The sequence below is a fragment of the Theobroma umbraticum genome, unplaced genomic scaffold (assembly GCF_002168275.2).
Source record: "Theobroma umbraticum cultivar Fairchild unplaced genomic scaffold, ASM216827v3 scaffold_44.0, whole genome shotgun sequence".
Classification (NCBI taxonomy): Eukaryota; Viridiplantae; Streptophyta; class Magnoliopsida; order Malvales; family Malvaceae; genus Theobroma; species Theobroma umbraticum.
Genome location: NW_018397255.1, coordinates 11,106,006 through 11,122,971, shown reverse-complemented (window position 1 = coordinate 11,122,971; position 16,966 = coordinate 11,106,006). Strand labels below are relative to the sequence as shown.

Here is a 16,966-nt window from a genome sequence, read left to right as displayed (position 1 = left end):
TTTTTTAAATATTTTAGACATATATTGTATTAAAAATTTAAATACATTTTTATTATTAATAATTGATTAATTACTATTAATAATTTAAATATTACTTATTATTTGATATAAGATAATATCAATATAATATGTTAATAAATTATAATAAATATTGACATGATATTACAAGATTAGGTAACATGGTGAAATTTAGATATTTTAACATTGCCCTTTTTAAATTAAATTAAGTTTGAAAATATTATTTGGATTGTGATTTTAATTTTTATAATAATAATAATATAATATTGTACCGTCACTTTTGGAAGGAGAAAGAAATCCAACAAAGTTGTGAAATTCCCTATTGGTTAAAATTGGCAGATAATTCGGGCCTAGTGTTTTAGCCAAATAAAATAACAAAACGAGAACTGTCCCAGACCGAAACCAAGCTAAAACGAGGTTCCCTAACCATTCCCCTCTCTGCTTTCAATTATTGCTTTGCACCTGCTTCGTCCGTTAAGGCAACGATCCGAAATGACAACTCTGTCCTTCCCTCCAGCTACCTCCCTCCTATAAATTCAGAATGAGTTTCTTTCTTACACGGAAAAAGGTCAAAGACAATGGCGTCTCTCTCTGCCCAAACCCTCCTCTGCATCGCCTTAACGGTGGTTATCTGTTTGATAGGAGGCGTGGATGGAAGCCTAGAAGGAGGACAGAGGGAGTTCGATTACTTCGCTTTGTCTCTTCAATGGCCTGGCACCATCTGCCACGGAACTCGCCATTGCTGCTCCTCCAACGCCTGCTGCCGAGGGTAAATCAGTCATTCTTGCAATTTCTTTTTACTCCAATTTCGTTAAGTTTTTAAATTTCTTTTTTTCCTTGCAGCGCCGATTCTCCAACTGAATTTACTATTCGTAAGTGTTTGTCCATGGATACACTATTTATTATTATTATTATTTGATATATTGAAATTATTGACTGTATGATTATACGTTAACTATGACCTAGGAGCTCAAAAGGCTGCTTTAGATTGTTTTGCTAGCAATTTTTGAAGTTTTGAAATTTTCATCTCTCTTTTTTTTTTTTTAATTATAGAGACTTGGATTGAAATTCAGTGGAATATTACCGAAAATTCCCTGTCGGTCAATAATCAAATTATGTATCAAAATGCTGTGCCCTGTATTTCAGTTCTAGTAATAAGAAAGAAATGAAGGGCAGGGAACTTTAAAATTTGCAATTGTCACAATCTTTTTTTGTATTTTTCATTTTCAAAGTAATATTATTAAAGGAAGAGAGATTTTCAAATAGCTTTTAAGTTTTCCGCCTTTCCACTGTTCCTAGAGCCAACTGTGCTTTTTTTTTTTCCTGGATGTTATCCATTATAGACATGGCGAAATCAAAAGAAATGTACTAATCTTTTGTCCTTTTTTTTTTTTAATTTTTATCTGCTTGATAGATGGGTTGTGGCCAGATTATAATGATGGAACATGGCCCTCCTGTTGTGCCCAAGTTCAATTTGATGTCAAAGAGGTGTGTTGTTTCTGTAATTTAATTTGGAACCACATCCTTTCTGGACTTGTTTGATTAGTGCATCCGAGGTGATGCATATGCCCTAGAGCTTTTATATTTTACAAAATCAGCTTATGTATAGAGATGCTTTAAAGCCTGCGCAACAACTTTCTCTTTATTAACTTTTTAACCTATGTAGAGTGAGCATGTGCTGATGATATAATTGACACCTTGTGACACTATGTCATTGTTCTGATTATTATGTTCAATAGTTTCTTCTTTTTATCTTTAGGCATCTATAGCATAGAGATGTCTTTAAAGTTTATAGCACAAGAGCCTATCTCAGTTTCTTTGCAACTTCAAAAGTTGGCTTGATTTCTGGAAAAACTTAAGAGTTAAAACATTAAAAGCTGTTATATTGGCACATGTTTTCCTCTATGTCCTGACTTGTATTCTACCAGTTCCCTGAATATATCCTTAGATTAGTTCTCTTTTTCCATATTTTTTATTTCTCTTACTACTCGTTGTTTGGTGTATTTGGCTTGGCACGTGTGTCATGTCAATATGCTCTCCTGCCTGATCTTTGTTCCTAAATGCATGTAGATCTCAACATTGCTTGATGCGCTTGAGAAGTACTGGCCGTCCTTATATTGTGGCCAATCATCGACTTGCTACAGTGGAAGAGGGTTATTTTGGGCTCATGAGGTGGATATTAGTTGTATATCTCTATATGTTGCTAAATCATTACTCACACCATGACACAAAACTAATAATTGCTTCATTCTTGTTTCTATGATGGCCGAAATGGGGCATGTGCATTGACAGTGGGGTAAGTATCTTCAGCTTCTGTTTTCATATGATATGATTTACATCTCATGATCATTTTATATATTTTCCTCTATTTAAATTGGAACAGAAGTATGCGGTATTAATTAGGATGCGGAGATCATGTGCATGCTGTACATTTGAACCCTCTTTAAATAGCTTCTGTCAGTGCAATTTTAGAGCCATGGTCCATGTGAATGCTAGTGCTTAATGACAGCTCTTTCCATATGTAAAATCCGTGGCAGATTAGAAGTCATAGGTTCCAGCTTAAGCACACCAGATGGGTGAAAAGGATGGGAATATATTAGCCATCATTGAGTCGTCAGCCATTTGACCAAAAATGAAAGAAAGAAAATAAAAGGAATGCTAGCGCCTAGTAGTTGACTACATTAATATGGCCTATTTCGCTTCCTTTGCTTTCATTGGCCTGTAGAGACTAATAATTCAATATGTGAATGAATGGGAGGCTTTAATAAAAAGAGTGAAAGGTGATTAACATGTTTTGTAACAAGACATGTTGGATTTTCTATGTGATTTATGATCTTGGGATTGGGTTTGGGATTTTGTGGATGATGACAAGTGATATTTATGATACCTTCATATCACAGTAATTTGCTGGTATCATGTCTGGGTATATACTCCTTTAGATAGCTACTGTGGTGTAACATGTTAAAGGGTTGTTTTTAGTATTACTAAAATGAATCACTGCAATATATATTTTCCTTGAAACAAGAGTAGAATGTGATAGTCCCTAAGGAAGTAATAATGATCCTTTATTCAGTATCGAGGATTCAGTGGCAACCTTGCACGTGTGCTGCTTTCCTAAATAGTATTTTGACAAATAATTTGGTCAAATTTTGATGAACAAGCACTTGCAGGCTTAAAATTTGCTCTTTTTTTCTCTATTTATATTTGCTGCTTATAAGTTTTTCATTTTCACTTGCAGAGAAGCATGGAACTTGCTCCTTTCCAGTATTTCGAGATGAATACAGCTACTTTTTAACAACCCTCAATGTTTACTTCAGATATAATGTTACGGTAAGTTTTAGAAAAGTTGGTTCAGTCCTTTACGTGCAGAAACAATTCTATGTTTATTAGTTGTTCAGTTTGTGTCCTAAATACTCATCACCATGAGTTGGGATGTGCGTGTAACTCCTTTTTTAAGGGGGAAAATTTTATCCAGGAAGCCAAAAGTGTGTTATCAATTACTTGTTCTCATATTTTTATTGGAGTTGACACATATTCCTATTAAGTACCCAGAAGTATGGGATTTTTGTGACATTTGTCAATTTTTTCTGAATTCTTGATAATTGAATGCTTACTGAGAAAAAAAGTTTTCTTTCTGTTTTGTGCCAATGTTCTATGTTATATGTCTTTGGTATCCAGCCCTAAATGATCAATTGTTGGGATAGTTTTGTTAGTGAAAGAGCAAGCCGTGTCTCTGCCAATGGGAGCAAGTTATTAGCACTTTAACTCAGGCATGAAACTGCTATCTTATATGGCTAGGTGATTTTTAAAAGATAAGTTGCTTATTGTTATACTTCAAAATATAACCTTATACTAATGGAACATACTTTATTGTTACAGTGACCAGGTATTTGCCTGGAATATCAAGTTGACTGTATCGAGCATTTTGTTTAATCAGATTTGTAAAAGGAGCATAGATTATTTTTGAAAGATCAAGACTGGTATAAACAAGGTGTGGTTTATTGATTGGCTTTTGAAAGGTTTGCTAGCCTGTATCAGGTGGCTCCATCTAAGCCACAACTAGATCTGGATTGAAAAACGAGAAAAAGGAATCTTTCTGAGCTGGATGTAATATATAAATTGTTGAATTTTCAAGTCCAATTGGTCACTTGTTAATATTTTTTTTACTTGCATGAACAGTATATTTGCACATCTATTTTAACAAATTACTAAAATTTTTAACTCCATTATTTTGATCGCTGCCTATACCCTTCATTAGGTGCTCTGTTGCCTAGCCATCTTGGTTTATTTTTTGTGTTGTATCTAAAAGTCTAATGAATAGGTTACCGATCTCTTCTCTTAAAATCTATGACCACTGCTGAGTAAAGTTGATTGTGTCATCTTTTTTGTTACTCTCTTAGTAGTTAGTTTTATATAGGAATTATATTTCAGATTAGTTCATATTGGAAATAATATGTTGTTTTATCTGTTTATCAAATTGACTAACAAGTCTCTTGTACAATTATTTGATTGCAGAAAATACTGAATGAAGCTGGATATATTCCTTCTAATAGCAAAAGGTATCCTCTTGGAGGCATTGTCTCTGCCATTGAGAATTCTTTCCAGGCAACACCTGAGGTTATTTGTTCAAAAGATGCTGTGGAGGAAATTCGTTTATGCTTCTATAAGGATTTCAAGGTTAGATTCTGACCACTCACTCTTCACAAGTTGCATCATTCTGTTATGAGCTTTGTACCCCCATGTACTTCACAATTGATGTCCTCAACAATTTACATTATTATGTCCTTCCATTGATTGGACTTAGCTGGGAAGAATCCATCATCCATTTTCTGTAAGACAGAGTAACCAACCAACAAATGTAGCGGTTCCTAAAGAAACCTAGTGTTAACAGTGCTAATCTCTGAGTTCCTGCTAAAAAACCATACCTTTTATTTTACTGAAAGAGAGCAACTGATTGGATCATCAGGACCTTTGATATCGATTAGCAGAAAGCTTTTACCTAGCATGATTCTTGAGCATGCAGAACCATCTTCATTGTCTGATGAAATATCTATATTAAAGTCATCTTTTTATTGTATAAATGATGCATGGCTTGAAATTATTTATTCTTGGTACAGCCTCGGAACTGTTTGGCTTCAAAGACCTCATGTCCAAAGTATGTAAGCTTTCCAGCATATGTCTCATTGGGTAAGTTTTCTTGAACTGTAGGCCAGTGATATCACTTTGCCATAAAAATGTACAGCAGACTAGATCACCGCATATTTATTAAGACAAGATATCTGTCTGAAGTGGGTCTAATTTTTAAATGTGTGCGCATCAACATTGTGCTTGCATTCAAGAAAATTTTTTATGATTATTGCAGCCTCTCTCCATATTTCAGCTAGTCTCAGTATGGTGAAACAAAATGTTTGGCGCTGTTTATGCATATGGGAATATTGGATATTTATTAGGTTTTGGCCTGTTAAAGTCTTGAGGTCGTGGTCTGTAAATGAATCACGATAGACCAAGGTCTTTGCTTATGTGTTTTAGTTCTAAGCTGACGTAGTTTCATCCTTTTTATGTCTTTTACGTTCTTTTAAGTGCAGCCCTAAATTCATAATCATTACCTTCTATGAGATTTCAGGAACTTTCAGATTGTTTCTCACTTGTTTTCATATCAGTAATGTTACATGTGCTGGCTCTGTAACTGTGTTTGAATTATTCTTTACCCAAACATTGGAAATCATTCATTTCTGCTCATAATCAAGTTGAAGTTGTCAGTAATCCCCCTTGCAGAACCTGAAAGTTGGTAACAAGTCTCTGCTAATTAACAAGGCAAACATAGAAATTAGAGATGTTGGGAGGAAGGTGGTCAGATTTGGTCAGGGGAAGGAATGAGTGCAATAAACTAATGTTACTGGTTTTGAGGCTTTAGTCAGATCCCTAGTATTTTACTGAACTGGAATCAATTCAGGGAAATAAAATGACTGACATATTTGTGGTATAGACTGAAGAGCGAATTATAAGTAGCTTTTTTGATCAACGAAATATTACCTTCTTTTGAAACGGGATGTTGGGTGACATTATAAAAATATGTAGGTTTGAGTATTCATCTAGTTTCATATTTTGATGTTTGGCCAACATGAGTTAGGTATAATTCTGGGGCCTTGTAATATAATCTGTGGAACGATGTCAGAATCTGAAAAAGCTAGATGAGTTGCATGTTGCAGCTTGTTGGTAAGGCCCAGTAGTACTACCAGTCAACCTACCTTAACAGGAGATTTTATGTCCTTCAAAGATTTTGGGTTACATTTGCATTCTGCTCATTCTTAGGCGTGTTATTACAAAGTCATACGCAAAATTTAATTCTTCCCCCTTCTTTGGCCTTAAGTTAATTGCCTTTTTTTTTTCCTTGCAGGGCGTAATGAATCTGAAACTGATGGCTCATGGATATCTGAGGATGAAGCTCTCTGAGATGTAGGCTGATGTTTCTGTACCAAAATGTAACATATTTCAATTGGATACAGCATTGTACATGGCTGTATTTGGGTTCCTCAATTAAACTCTTCAAATTGTTTAATTTGATCATCGGAAGAAATGTCTTCTATGATCCTTTTTTCTTAATCACATTTACTGATTACCTTACTGTAAGAGAAATAAACATGCACGCTATGCGCAATAGGAAACAAGTTGTAAACTTGAGTCCCCTCGCTGGATGATGGATACTATATATTGTATGGTAAGGAATTGCAGCAACCTTTCTCCCCAAGTTCTGTGTAGGCTATAAATCCTCACGACTTCATTACTTATTTGGATTTATTCAGCAAACTATTTTTGCAGGACTTAGTTAATCAGCTTCCTATAAGCAAAGTGATACATCTAATATAAGACAACATTAATCAAAGCATGGATATCCAATGCAAAGCTACAGATCAGAAAGGGAGATTTGCCTTTTTCTGGGTGCTTCATTTTCATCCAGCATTATAAGCTTTAGAAGAATGACGGTAGGCATTTGCTGACGCTGACACGAAGAGCTCTCCAGATCAAGCTGAGAAAACTCAAATTTGTCCAGATTGCCTTTATTTCTTGGCTTTTGAAACTTGAAAGCTCAATTGACCTTTCCGTCTTGCCACAATAAGGGTTAAAGGGCAGTGGTGGACATTGAAATTCACTGCAGCATGACGAAAATCATACAAAATGTTAGCATCTGCAAAAGCTTTTGAGCCTAGCTGAGGGAAAACATCAAAAGGAAATCAATTACCTAAAGATCCCAGATCTTCACAGCTCAAGCCAAGTACTTCAAAAAGCTCCCGTAAGAGATCATCCATTCTTCAAATTTCAGCTTCTCCAATCTTATTTCTGTTAACTTGCTATCCTGTTACAAGAAATATACTGAATTTAGAATGAATAAGTTTTGATCGCTTTGCTAGCTTGTTAAAGGTCATGCAACCTGGTAAAATTCTAGGTATTTGCAATCATAAAAAGCCTAACATGTATAATGATGAAGGAAATGATGCTTGAAAGATACCTTTCAAGACAAATTGGCAATAACTAAACCCTACAGTGAGCTTGTATCACATGATATCAAACCAGCCTGCCAATCAAAATCGAAATTAGTGGACAAAAGTTTCCTATCAGCGAAAAAGGCAGTCAAATTCGAAAGCTGAGCCCAAGACAATTATCAAGCTCAATAAAATGCAACGCACCATTGTACACATCCTTTATCAGTTGAAAGCACAAAAAAATGGCCGTTGGCTGAAGTTTCACCTCCAAATAAACATACTTGTTAACCATCTGGCAAGAATTGCATAGATAAATGTTAGGAATAGCCATCAATACTAACAGCAAAACCTGCCTATCCTGCTTTTGTACATACATAACAGATCATTGTTTTAGACAGCAAAAAGGGATATCTGTCTGATTTTAAAGGATGATTCTATAAGCTTCACAAATCAAAACATTACAAAACAATGAAGGGATGCGCTCTCCTACCAAGCATAAGCGACGTTACTCCATTTGGAAACAAGCCACTTCATCCATGTAGACAAGCAGTGATTTGAAAGGTGCTCAGGTAAATCTACCTACAATCATCATAAAGAATATGATCAGAAAACCACAGGATGGGACAACAAGGTTAATAAAAAAGTATGGCATGAATAGGAAGTACTGCCACCCTTCTATATTGAATGTTCTACTTCATTTTCTAAAAAATACTGACAAAGTAATAGAAATCTTTTCCTAGATTATCATTTCTTATATAAATTTTCTAGAACTTTTATTTAATGTGTAAGGCATTTTGGGGAAGAAGTATGAAATGTTAATTTACCTATCACATCTCAAAAACAGTATAAAAGAAAGTAGACATGGAAGGACTGAGAAATTCATCACTAAACAGACTATCAGTTAATATAGGAAATAACTTGACATATCATATAGATATTAAGGAAAAAAAAAGAATAAATGGACCTATTTTCCTTGTTTCTTCCTTTTTATTCATTTTGGGCTCATACAGTAGGAATGATAAATGCTTCTTTCAGTAGCAATTGCGGTATAAACGTGATATATCCTACTAAAAATGGCTTGTTTACAAGATTTATGATAATATCATTGCATGTCATGAAATTTCTCACCCCATGGAAGCAGTAGAACAATGAACAATTTCAAAAGTAAAGTTCTAACCATTTTCTACAGCAGCAAAAAGTTTAACATGTATAGAGGATGAAGGCAATGAACTCACATTAGTCCATGGTGTAGAAAATTCATCAATAGATAGCAACCAACTTCCACCACCAGATTGCAAACCCAACCTGCTATCTGAAGTATCAAAATCCAGAAATCCATTGTCATAGCTATCATCATCATCAAAATCCCTTCTTCTCTTCTTTCTGCTTTTCTTTTTCTTCCTACGCCTAATTGATGCTCTATCAACTGCTTCAGACTCATTTTCTTCTAAGGAGCCTTCATAACAAAGCAAAGAATATTTATCAGATTTGCGGAACCTTATCCCATTACTCAGAAATAAAGATTCCCAGGTTCCCAGCGTCTGGCATTCCTCAGACAATCTGTAGTAGATAACCCAAGAATAAAGCCCCAACAATTTTATTGCTTCCCTGGTTTTTGTTTTGACACACTCTTTCAGAATTGAAGCCAAACTATAAGCATTAGTTGAGGTTTTGTACATCTGAGATACAATATTTTTGACTTGCTTTTGTTTATCCTGATACTCTTCATCATGTACAAGCCGAAGAAGCTGTCTCCTTTGATTGATAATAGCATTTAACAGAAGTAGCTTATCAAAAGATTCCGAATCACCATACTTGTAAAGTATAAACTCCAGGACACAAGATGGATTACCAAAATCCTTAGGTTCCATCCTTGGATTGATATATCTACGAAGCAATTCCAGAAAGATGCAGAATTCACCCTCCTCAAGAGAGATAAGAAGGTGGTGACACAATGATGAGAATGATTCCTCCTTAAGAAACTCACTTATGGTGTCCCATAGAGCTCTTAAATCCTCCTTATACATCAAATCAATAAAAAGTTCCACAAAGAACTTTGTATCCATGAATAGAATTTCACCATCTTTTAGTGATTCAGCAAACTCACTGGATGACCAAAATTCAGGCACATTTTCAAGGAAATTTTCCACTGTTCGTTGGACTTCTAAGTCCAGAAAATAATAAGGCTTTGTGGCAACCATTGCAGGTGATTGCCCATGCTTTCCCTTCCACTCAAGCTCCTCCCAACATATATCCCTATTTACAAAGGCAAATTGAGACAATGCCTTTGCACCTTTTCTGTGCTCCAATTCACCACCATCTCCAAAATTAGAGAACCATTGTATTATTCGCTTTGGGTTCCCTGCATGATTCATTCAATATTAGCATAATCAAAAGACAATAAAATTCACACTAATCTCAACCACTAACATGTGTAATTATAATAACTTTAAGGTTCTCGAAGAAGCTAAAATATACATGCAGCTTAGAGAACTAGGTTGGAGCTACCAATTAGTTTGCATTCTACTAAATAAAATTCAACTTTAAGAAGGACATAGAGTGCATCAAATCACACAAAACATACTAGTCGAACAGTGAAACAAAACCAACTTGGAACACCATAAAATTCACACTAATCTCAACCTCTAAATTTCAGTCAAATGCTTTGTAAGAATTAACACTGCAATTCAAAGAAACTAAAGCTCATTTGCTCATGACAAGAATGTCCAAATAATAAACTAAAATCTACATCAGGAAGCTAAAGGAAGTAGGTTGTAGCTACTGATTACTTGACATTTCACAGAATGAAATTCACCTTTAAAGAACATAGCAGTGCAAAAAAGATCACACAAAACAAAACCCAAAGAAAAACAAAAAAAAAAAACCAACTTGCCTTGGAAAAACTTTTCAAGCAAGTAACTTTTGTTGGCCAAGATAGAACCAGCTTTTCTTGGCCTCTTCTCAAAAACCATTTGCAAGAGTTGAGATGCTAAACCCCTCCTTGTTGGCGTGGATGTTAACAACTTCATAAAAATCTCTCTCTGTTGGTGAGGAGAGATGGAGGTTAGGCTAGAAACGGCATTGCAAAGCCATAGCCGAGCCTCAGAACGACCTCCAGAGATCATCAGCGACCAAATAACTGAACCCAATTGATTTAAAAGCGAAATTATCAGATGGGTAGCTTCATTATCTCCAGCTTCATCATCCCAGTTTGGCTCAGATAAAAATAAAGGAACCATATCGTTTTTTCTTTACAATAAGCTTCTTCCTCCCTGTATCCAAAATAATCATCCAAAATCAGCCAAACGAAACTGGAAACACTTGATTTTGAAGGAGAGTTGGATAAAGATACCATTTTTTAAAAAAATATTACGAAGGGATTCTTAAGAATCAAAATAAGAAATATCTTCAAAATTATTATGAGAAAAAATAGGAACAGAACCCACAAATTGAAAGGGTATTTTTATCCTTATCCAATAACTTAGAGCTGTAAAGAAGAAAAAGTAAAAAGAGGAAAAATCAAGGAACAACCTTTATAAGTTAATCAGAGTTTTCAATCACCGGAGCTGAAAATTTGGCTTTTGCTTCTTGTTTCGTTTCCGGTAGACAGAACTCGGGGGTGAAATAAGGAGAAAGAAAAACTGGCTTATATTATTTGGAAGCCAAGAAAGAAAGAAAGAAAAGGTTAAAGAAGAGTTTTGGAGGGAGTAAACGGTGCGTTTCAAAGCACACTTGCTAGCACCCTAGTGTTAGCGTATAACCGCGTAAAGGGGAGGCAAGGCCCCGAATAGTTTTTAAATACCTTGAGTGCGGTTCAGGCCTGGTCTTCAGAGGTTTAGAGTCTTCTCCTTTACGAAAACCAAGAAAAAAAAAACAAGGAACCCTTTCGAATCCCCATTTTCAGAGCGGAAACCAGCATTCAGGGCTTCAGGTAATCAACTGATTTTAACCCTAATAATGTTTTTCTTTCCGTTGTTCAGAATCTATTTGCGTCTTGCTTACTTTGATTTTGCAAATTTCGGTTATGTTGCTCTTCTCAAATGGTCAACATTCTTATGTTCTGTATTTTTGTCTTAATGGATTTTGGAATGAGTTTGATTCTACACTATGTCCCATGGCGTTTTTCTTTAAAATTTTGGGCTTAAGAGTTAATACACAAAATTCCTTCCTATAACAAACTGGATGAAGTTGAAGCGTTGCGGAGTATTTGAGGTAAAATTAGAGGAATTTGTTAATTCCTGCAATTCATATTGAAAATATTTCAATAACGTCTTATCAATGGTTACCTTTCCACATACCACCAACGTATAAAAGTACCTCCCTAATTTCTAATTGGATTTCCTAATCCCACATGCTAACGCCCACAGCTGACCTTTATCTGTTTCTGTTGCCAAATCATCCGCATGCTCTCCTTAATGTCCTCCCCCATCTTTACTATTGCAGAACAATTTGTGCTCCATTTTAAACTAGATTGCCTGCTCATCTTTCTTTTTCAAATAGCTGGCATAGCCTCCTCCCAAAGCCAAGCATGGCCATGTAAGTCAAGATGCTACCTTTGCCGTTTATCTCTGTCTGTGTCTTACCTGCTGCTGAGACTTGTTTCAAGAAAACAATGAGGAACTTTCCTTGTAAAATTAAATCTTTTTTTTCTTTAAATGAAAGTAATTTGTGTTAAATTATTTGCTTCTCTAGGTGTGTTTGTGGTTTTTGGAAGTTTGATGTTGAAAATCTTTTATTGCAAGTTGAAAAAGAATATTTTATGTTGCAGCTAGATAGTAGAATGTGATTATTCTGGTCTGTTACGGTGGTGATGGGCCACTACCATGTTATTTTGCGGCTGCTAATTGTTGTGATGTGATTTTATATTTCATTTTAATAGTTGGAAATAGCATTCGTGGGAGCTCGCCTGCCTATAAAACAGCAGCTTCAAGCCACTATTTAAATCCTTGGTAGTTAGTTTGAGCTGAAGATGATAATATTCTGTCGCTCGGTGGGATTGTTTTTGAGTTTATCTTGTTTTTAATGCATAATGTGATTAAAATGTAATTCAAGTTTTCTCTTTGATATTAAATCAGGTTAGCTAATGTTGTGTCTCTCTCTCACCACTGTTTATGGGTCACTCTGATTTCTTGAATTTGTTGTTCGCTATTGGTGTGTGGTGTACTGCATATATCACTGTTGCAATTCTTGCATCATTGCGGATCTTCAATTCCATCTGCTCATCCTGAGTTAGTGAAGCAGTTTGAAAAGTTTGAGAAGCTATCATGGGCTATGCACAACTAGTTATCGGTCCTGCAGGCAGTGGAAAGGTGAGTTAGTCTATCAACAATTCTCTTCAGGGATATGAATGAGGTCAATGTTCCTGGGTTCTCTGGTTTCTGTTGTGAAAGGAAAATGTAAAACATATGTTACTGTCTTTGGTCCATTTAGGCAATGAGTTCTTATTTGCATCACGATGTATACTAAAGTGACTTTGTCCTTTTGGATCAGTCAACCTACTGCTCTAGCCTATACCACCACTGTGAAACCCTTGGACGGTCAATAAATATTGTGAACCTAGATCCTGCTGCAGAAAATTTCAACTACCCAGTAGCCATGGGTAATCAACCTTCGGCTTGAATTTTCCTACTTGGTTTATCTTTTTCTGTGGATTTGTTGCAATTAAGCTTGGTTTCTTTGCAGATATAAGGGGGCTCATTAGTTTGGATGATGTTATGGAGGAACTTGGGCTGGGTCCAAATGGTGGCCTTATGTACTGCATGGAGTATCCTTTTTGCTCGTCTGGCCCTGTGAAGGGAATTTTCATTTTTCTGCATTTTCCCATTATTGTGATTGTTGTTACTGGAAAAGGCTTAGTTTCTTGCTATTTTTAGGGTTACCCGATAGCTGTTATGTCATTTTATCTATTTGGATTATTGCTTGTGCTCTAGTGTTTAAGCGCTGTGAATGTTTGTGGGGATTTTCTAGCTATTTCTTTCCACTTCCCTGTGTTCTCAGCACTTATATGATCCTTCAAAGGCTACAGAGACATCAAATTTTATTATTCCTTTCTTAATTAGATTTTGAGAGCAAAATTGTTAACCTTAATATCCAACTAGACATCTTGAAGAAAATCTGGATGATTGGCTGACTGAAGAATTGGACAATTACTTGGATGATGACTATCTAGTATTTGACTGCCCAGGTATCTATTTTAGTTTGGATGTGGTATGTTAGTAGTTTGTAAGCAAACACTTGGAAGTTATTTTTGAGTATCTTGCCTTTTACCTTGGCAGGGGTATACTTGTTGGGTATTATGTCACTGAATTTGGGTTTCTGCTGTGATGTACTATTTGTTGAACCATACTACACATGTGGATAAATTTTGCTAACTTTCAATTATATTATAGGCCAGATAGAGCTCTTTTCACATGTACCAGTTCTCCGTAACTTTGTGGAGCACTTGAAGCGCAAGAATTTTAATGTATGTGCTGTGTACTTGCTTGATTCACAGGTTTGTCTAAGCTCTGCATCTCCCCACATGTCTCTCTTCTTCAAATTTAGTAGGTCTGTCTTTATCATTGGTTGTGTTCAGTTACTATAGCTATATTTTTATTGTGTCAGTTCATTACGGATGTTACCAAGTTCATTAGTGGATGCATGGCATCCCTTTCTGCAATGGTCCAGCTTGAATTACCACATGTTAATATCCTCTCCAAAATGGATCTTGTAACAAACAAGAGGGATGTTGAAAAGTGAGCATTTTCATCTTTAACCCACTCTCCTCCAACCTGCATTTTATTCATTTTCTTTTTTTTTAACCAAAATCTTTGTTGTTCTTAGCTACTTGGATCCAGAGCCTCGGCTTCTTCTGTCAGAGTTAAATGAACGGATGGCTCCTCGGTTTAAAAAGCTAAATAAATCTTTGATTGAATTGGTGAGATACTAAGTCATTCAGGATCCAATATCTACATTGCATTGGTTATTTTGGGATTTGTGTGGCATGGATTGGTTGTTCATACCAGCCAAGTAATTCAGAAGAAAGGAGGGTTTTATAGTGTTTTATAATAATTTTTCTTTTGGTTATTTTCAACAATATCTTATAGTCTCTCAGAATGCTTAGATGGTTCTCTTTTTTTTAATTATTTCTGGGATCATATTCTAGATGTGCCTATGGTAATTGCCCTGGAAGTTGCACTATTTAGTTTCCAGTTGAGTGAGTATATTTGATATTTTGTTCTTCATAGCAAGATTTTCATTGTCGCAACTAAGGGGGTATTTTCTTGTTTTGGTTGTTTGATCTGAAGCTATATGTACTTTCCGGGCATTCTTTACGTTTAAGTGAGACTTTTATGAAGTACTAAGAAATTTTTAAACATGTATTCTCAAATCAATTGTTGCAACTTTTGTATCACCATTGATTTTTGGCTCATGTAGTCGTATTTTCATCACACAATATGAATCTCTCTATTTATATAGCTGCTGTTTAACATACCATTAATATTACTTGGATTTGTTATATCATGCTATATTTTATCAAATTATTGTTTCTTATTGTTTCTTTTGCATGTTAGGTGGATGAATATAGCATGGTGAGCTTTATCCCACTTGACTTGAGGAAGGAAAGCAGGTACACCTTTCTCTGCTTTCTTTTGTGTGTGAGGTTGTGTGGGTGGATTACACTCCTCCACATGAGATTTGATCTGACTGCACTCATTGTAGATGCTACACTTTAATCTTGTGCTTTCCTGATTTAAACTGAACTAATTAGAGTGGTAAATAGGCTAACTTTGTTCTTAATTTAAGTTTTAAATTAAAAGGCTAAGATGGTGGCCTTGCTTTTAAATCTTATGTTTTTGTGTGTTTGACATCTTAGCAACAGTAATTTCTTAATGATTTTGTAAGGAAGAGTAATTTCTTGGGAGTGCTGATGGTTGAGGAACCACTTGTTGTGTGACTTGCTCTTTTTTAGGTTTAAATTAAGCTCCTAGTAGTCAAAGATTTTCCCCTGTATTTTGTTTACTTCTAACTAATAGTAAGAAAACACTTACATAACAGAAAGAAAGGGTTGATAGTGAGAGAGTGAGATGAGTCCTTTGGAGAAGCCACTAATGTCACTGGATTGAGTGGTTATTTTGTTTAACAATTTATGTTCTTACGTATAGTTGTTTTATCATGGATAATGGTGGCCTGTTGTCTTTTACAGCATACGATATGTGTTGGCTCAAATTGACAACTGCATTCAGTATGGTGAAGACACTGATGTGAAGATTAGAGATTTTGATCCTGAAGATGATGAGTAGGCCTGTTGATGCATCAGTTGCTGTGAAACGTCAACCATGTTCCAAATTTCATTCTGTAGATAACTTACGAAAAAAATGGTCGAATGTTATACCAATCTGAGCTGAGAGCCGTTTTGACTGTGGTAGTTTTGAAAGTACAATTGGATTAAAATGCACCTTGGATGATAGAGTATTGAACTGATTTTACCCAAGGTGTTCTGAATGGACCATAATTGAGATTTCTTGTGCAAGATTGATCTTGTGGTATCTCTTTTCGTTGTGAACATATGTAACCTCATTTCTTGGCTTGTCTTGATGATGATAATGATAGTAGAGATGTGCCAAAGGATCTCAATTAAAACTACTTTGTGAAAAATGGCCATGGACTTGAGTATGAAATAAATGCATCCTACGGTTTGCTCTAACAACTGGGCAATATTACAACTTTCTGCAAAGAAGGGTATGCGCAAAATATTTCTTTGCTGTAGTCTTTATTCACATTGCCCTATTCTTTCCGTCCTCGACTCCAAATTTACAGGCTTTAATTCAAAAATAAGAACCCCTTATGCTTCGCAAATGGATGAAGGAATCTAGTATGGCAAAGTCAAGCTTCTCCTTGGATGATAGCTAAAACAGGGCCTGGCAGTGTCAGGAAAACAATGGCTTCGGACCTTTGGCTGAATTTGGTAGGGGAAATTCTACACCATGCCTTGCGTGACCGTCAAAACTCAAAGGATCTTTGGCTTCCTTTGGATCCCCAGTTGTCTAATTCTAACGAGTTTTTCACTGTGGAAATGAATTACTTGCTATATTCGCATATAGTCTTCAGCTTATTAGGCATTTTGGGCTAGTTCCACACGTATAAGGTAATTCAGAAAGCAGATGAAGCTCGGTCCTCTTTTGACATCGAGTAGGTACTTATGCAATGCTCTCCTCCGGGCTCCAGGACAGGAGAGCAACTTTGTCTCCCGACAGCTGCAGCCTGCAGTGATACTTGATCGGCGACTAGTTTACTAGGTTTCACTTACTGGTATTTTCACATACTTCCACTTAACTTTGTACAATCCTCCATGGCCTGGTTACAGAATCATGATTATAGACACTAATTGCCAAGTGTTAGTATCAAGTTACGAGTTTCAAGGGTGTCAATCTTCCACAAATTTATTTCACACACTCGGTAAATAAACTGGCCAACATTTTTTTTTC

The 16,966-nt window shown here is 35.7% G+C and overlaps 3 protein-coding genes across 13 annotated transcripts; 2 read left to right on the top strand and 1 right to left on the bottom strand.

Annotated features, from left to right (window-relative positions):
* Positions 1 to 429: 429 nt before the first annotated feature.
* Positions 430 to 6,753, top strand: LOC110409946 (ribonuclease 2-like). Its single transcript, XM_021419472.2, has 9 exons — positions 430 to 787; positions 862 to 890; positions 1,433 to 1,506; positions 2,089 to 2,190; positions 2,311 to 2,314; positions 3,257 to 3,348; positions 4,534 to 4,695; positions 5,136 to 5,205; positions 6,416 to 6,753. The coding sequence occupies exons 1-9, from the start codon at positions 597 to 599 to the stop codon at positions 6,469 to 6,471; spliced, it is 780 nt and encodes a 259-aa protein (XP_021275147.1). The 5' UTR covers positions 430 to 596; the 3' UTR covers positions 6,472 to 6,753.
* A 142-nt stretch (positions 6,754 to 6,895) lies between these two features.
* LOC110409943 (uncharacterized) lies at positions 6,896 to 11,170 on the bottom strand. Of its 2 annotated transcripts, XR_016352324.1 has the most exons (8): positions 11,031 to 11,169; positions 10,393 to 10,771; positions 8,735 to 9,861; positions 7,990 to 8,078; positions 7,704 to 7,791; positions 7,526 to 7,591; positions 7,259 to 7,372; positions 6,896 to 7,168 (listed from the first exon to the last, which is right to left on the bottom strand). XR_016352324.1 is itself a non-coding variant. In XM_089785771.1 (4 exons), exons 2-4 carry the CDS (start codon positions 10,736 to 10,738, stop codon positions 7,986 to 7,988), a joined length of 1,566 nt encoding a protein of 521 aa, XP_089641897.1. In that variant the 5' UTR covers positions 10,739 to 10,771; positions 11,031 to 11,170. The 2 variants fall into 2 exon arrangements, 1 of the variants encoding a protein (XP_089641897.1); XM_089785771.1 differs by lacking the exons at positions 6,896 to 7,168; positions 7,259 to 7,372; positions 7,526 to 7,591; positions 7,704 to 7,791 and having other exon boundaries at positions 7,986 to 8,078; positions 11,031 to 11,170.
* Positions 11,171 to 11,289: 119 nt separating this feature from the next.
* On the top strand, positions 11,290 to 16,044 carry LOC110409944 (P-loop containing nucleoside triphosphate hydrolases superfamily protein). 10 transcript variants are annotated; one of them, XM_021419466.1, is made up of 12 exons: positions 11,297 to 11,430; positions 11,943 to 12,035; positions 12,379 to 12,489; positions 12,575 to 12,808; positions 12,990 to 13,098; positions 13,182 to 13,263; positions 13,598 to 13,683; positions 13,889 to 13,992; positions 14,103 to 14,233; positions 14,322 to 14,415; positions 15,053 to 15,108; positions 15,685 to 16,044. In XM_021419466.1, the coding sequence occupies exons 4-12, from the start codon at positions 12,764 to 12,766 to the stop codon at positions 15,779 to 15,781; spliced, it is 804 nt and encodes a 267-aa protein (XP_021275141.1). In that variant the 5' UTR covers positions 11,297 to 11,430; positions 11,943 to 12,035; positions 12,379 to 12,489; positions 12,575 to 12,763; the 3' UTR covers positions 15,782 to 16,044. The 10 variants fall into 10 exon arrangements, with proteins under 10 accessions (XP_021275144.1, XP_021275141.1, XP_021275145.1 ...); XM_021419470.1 differs by lacking the exon at positions 12,379 to 12,489 and having other exon boundaries at positions 12,733 to 12,808; XM_021419467.1 differs by lacking the exon at positions 12,379 to 12,489.
* The last annotated feature ends 922 nt before the right edge of the window (positions 16,045 to 16,966 follow it).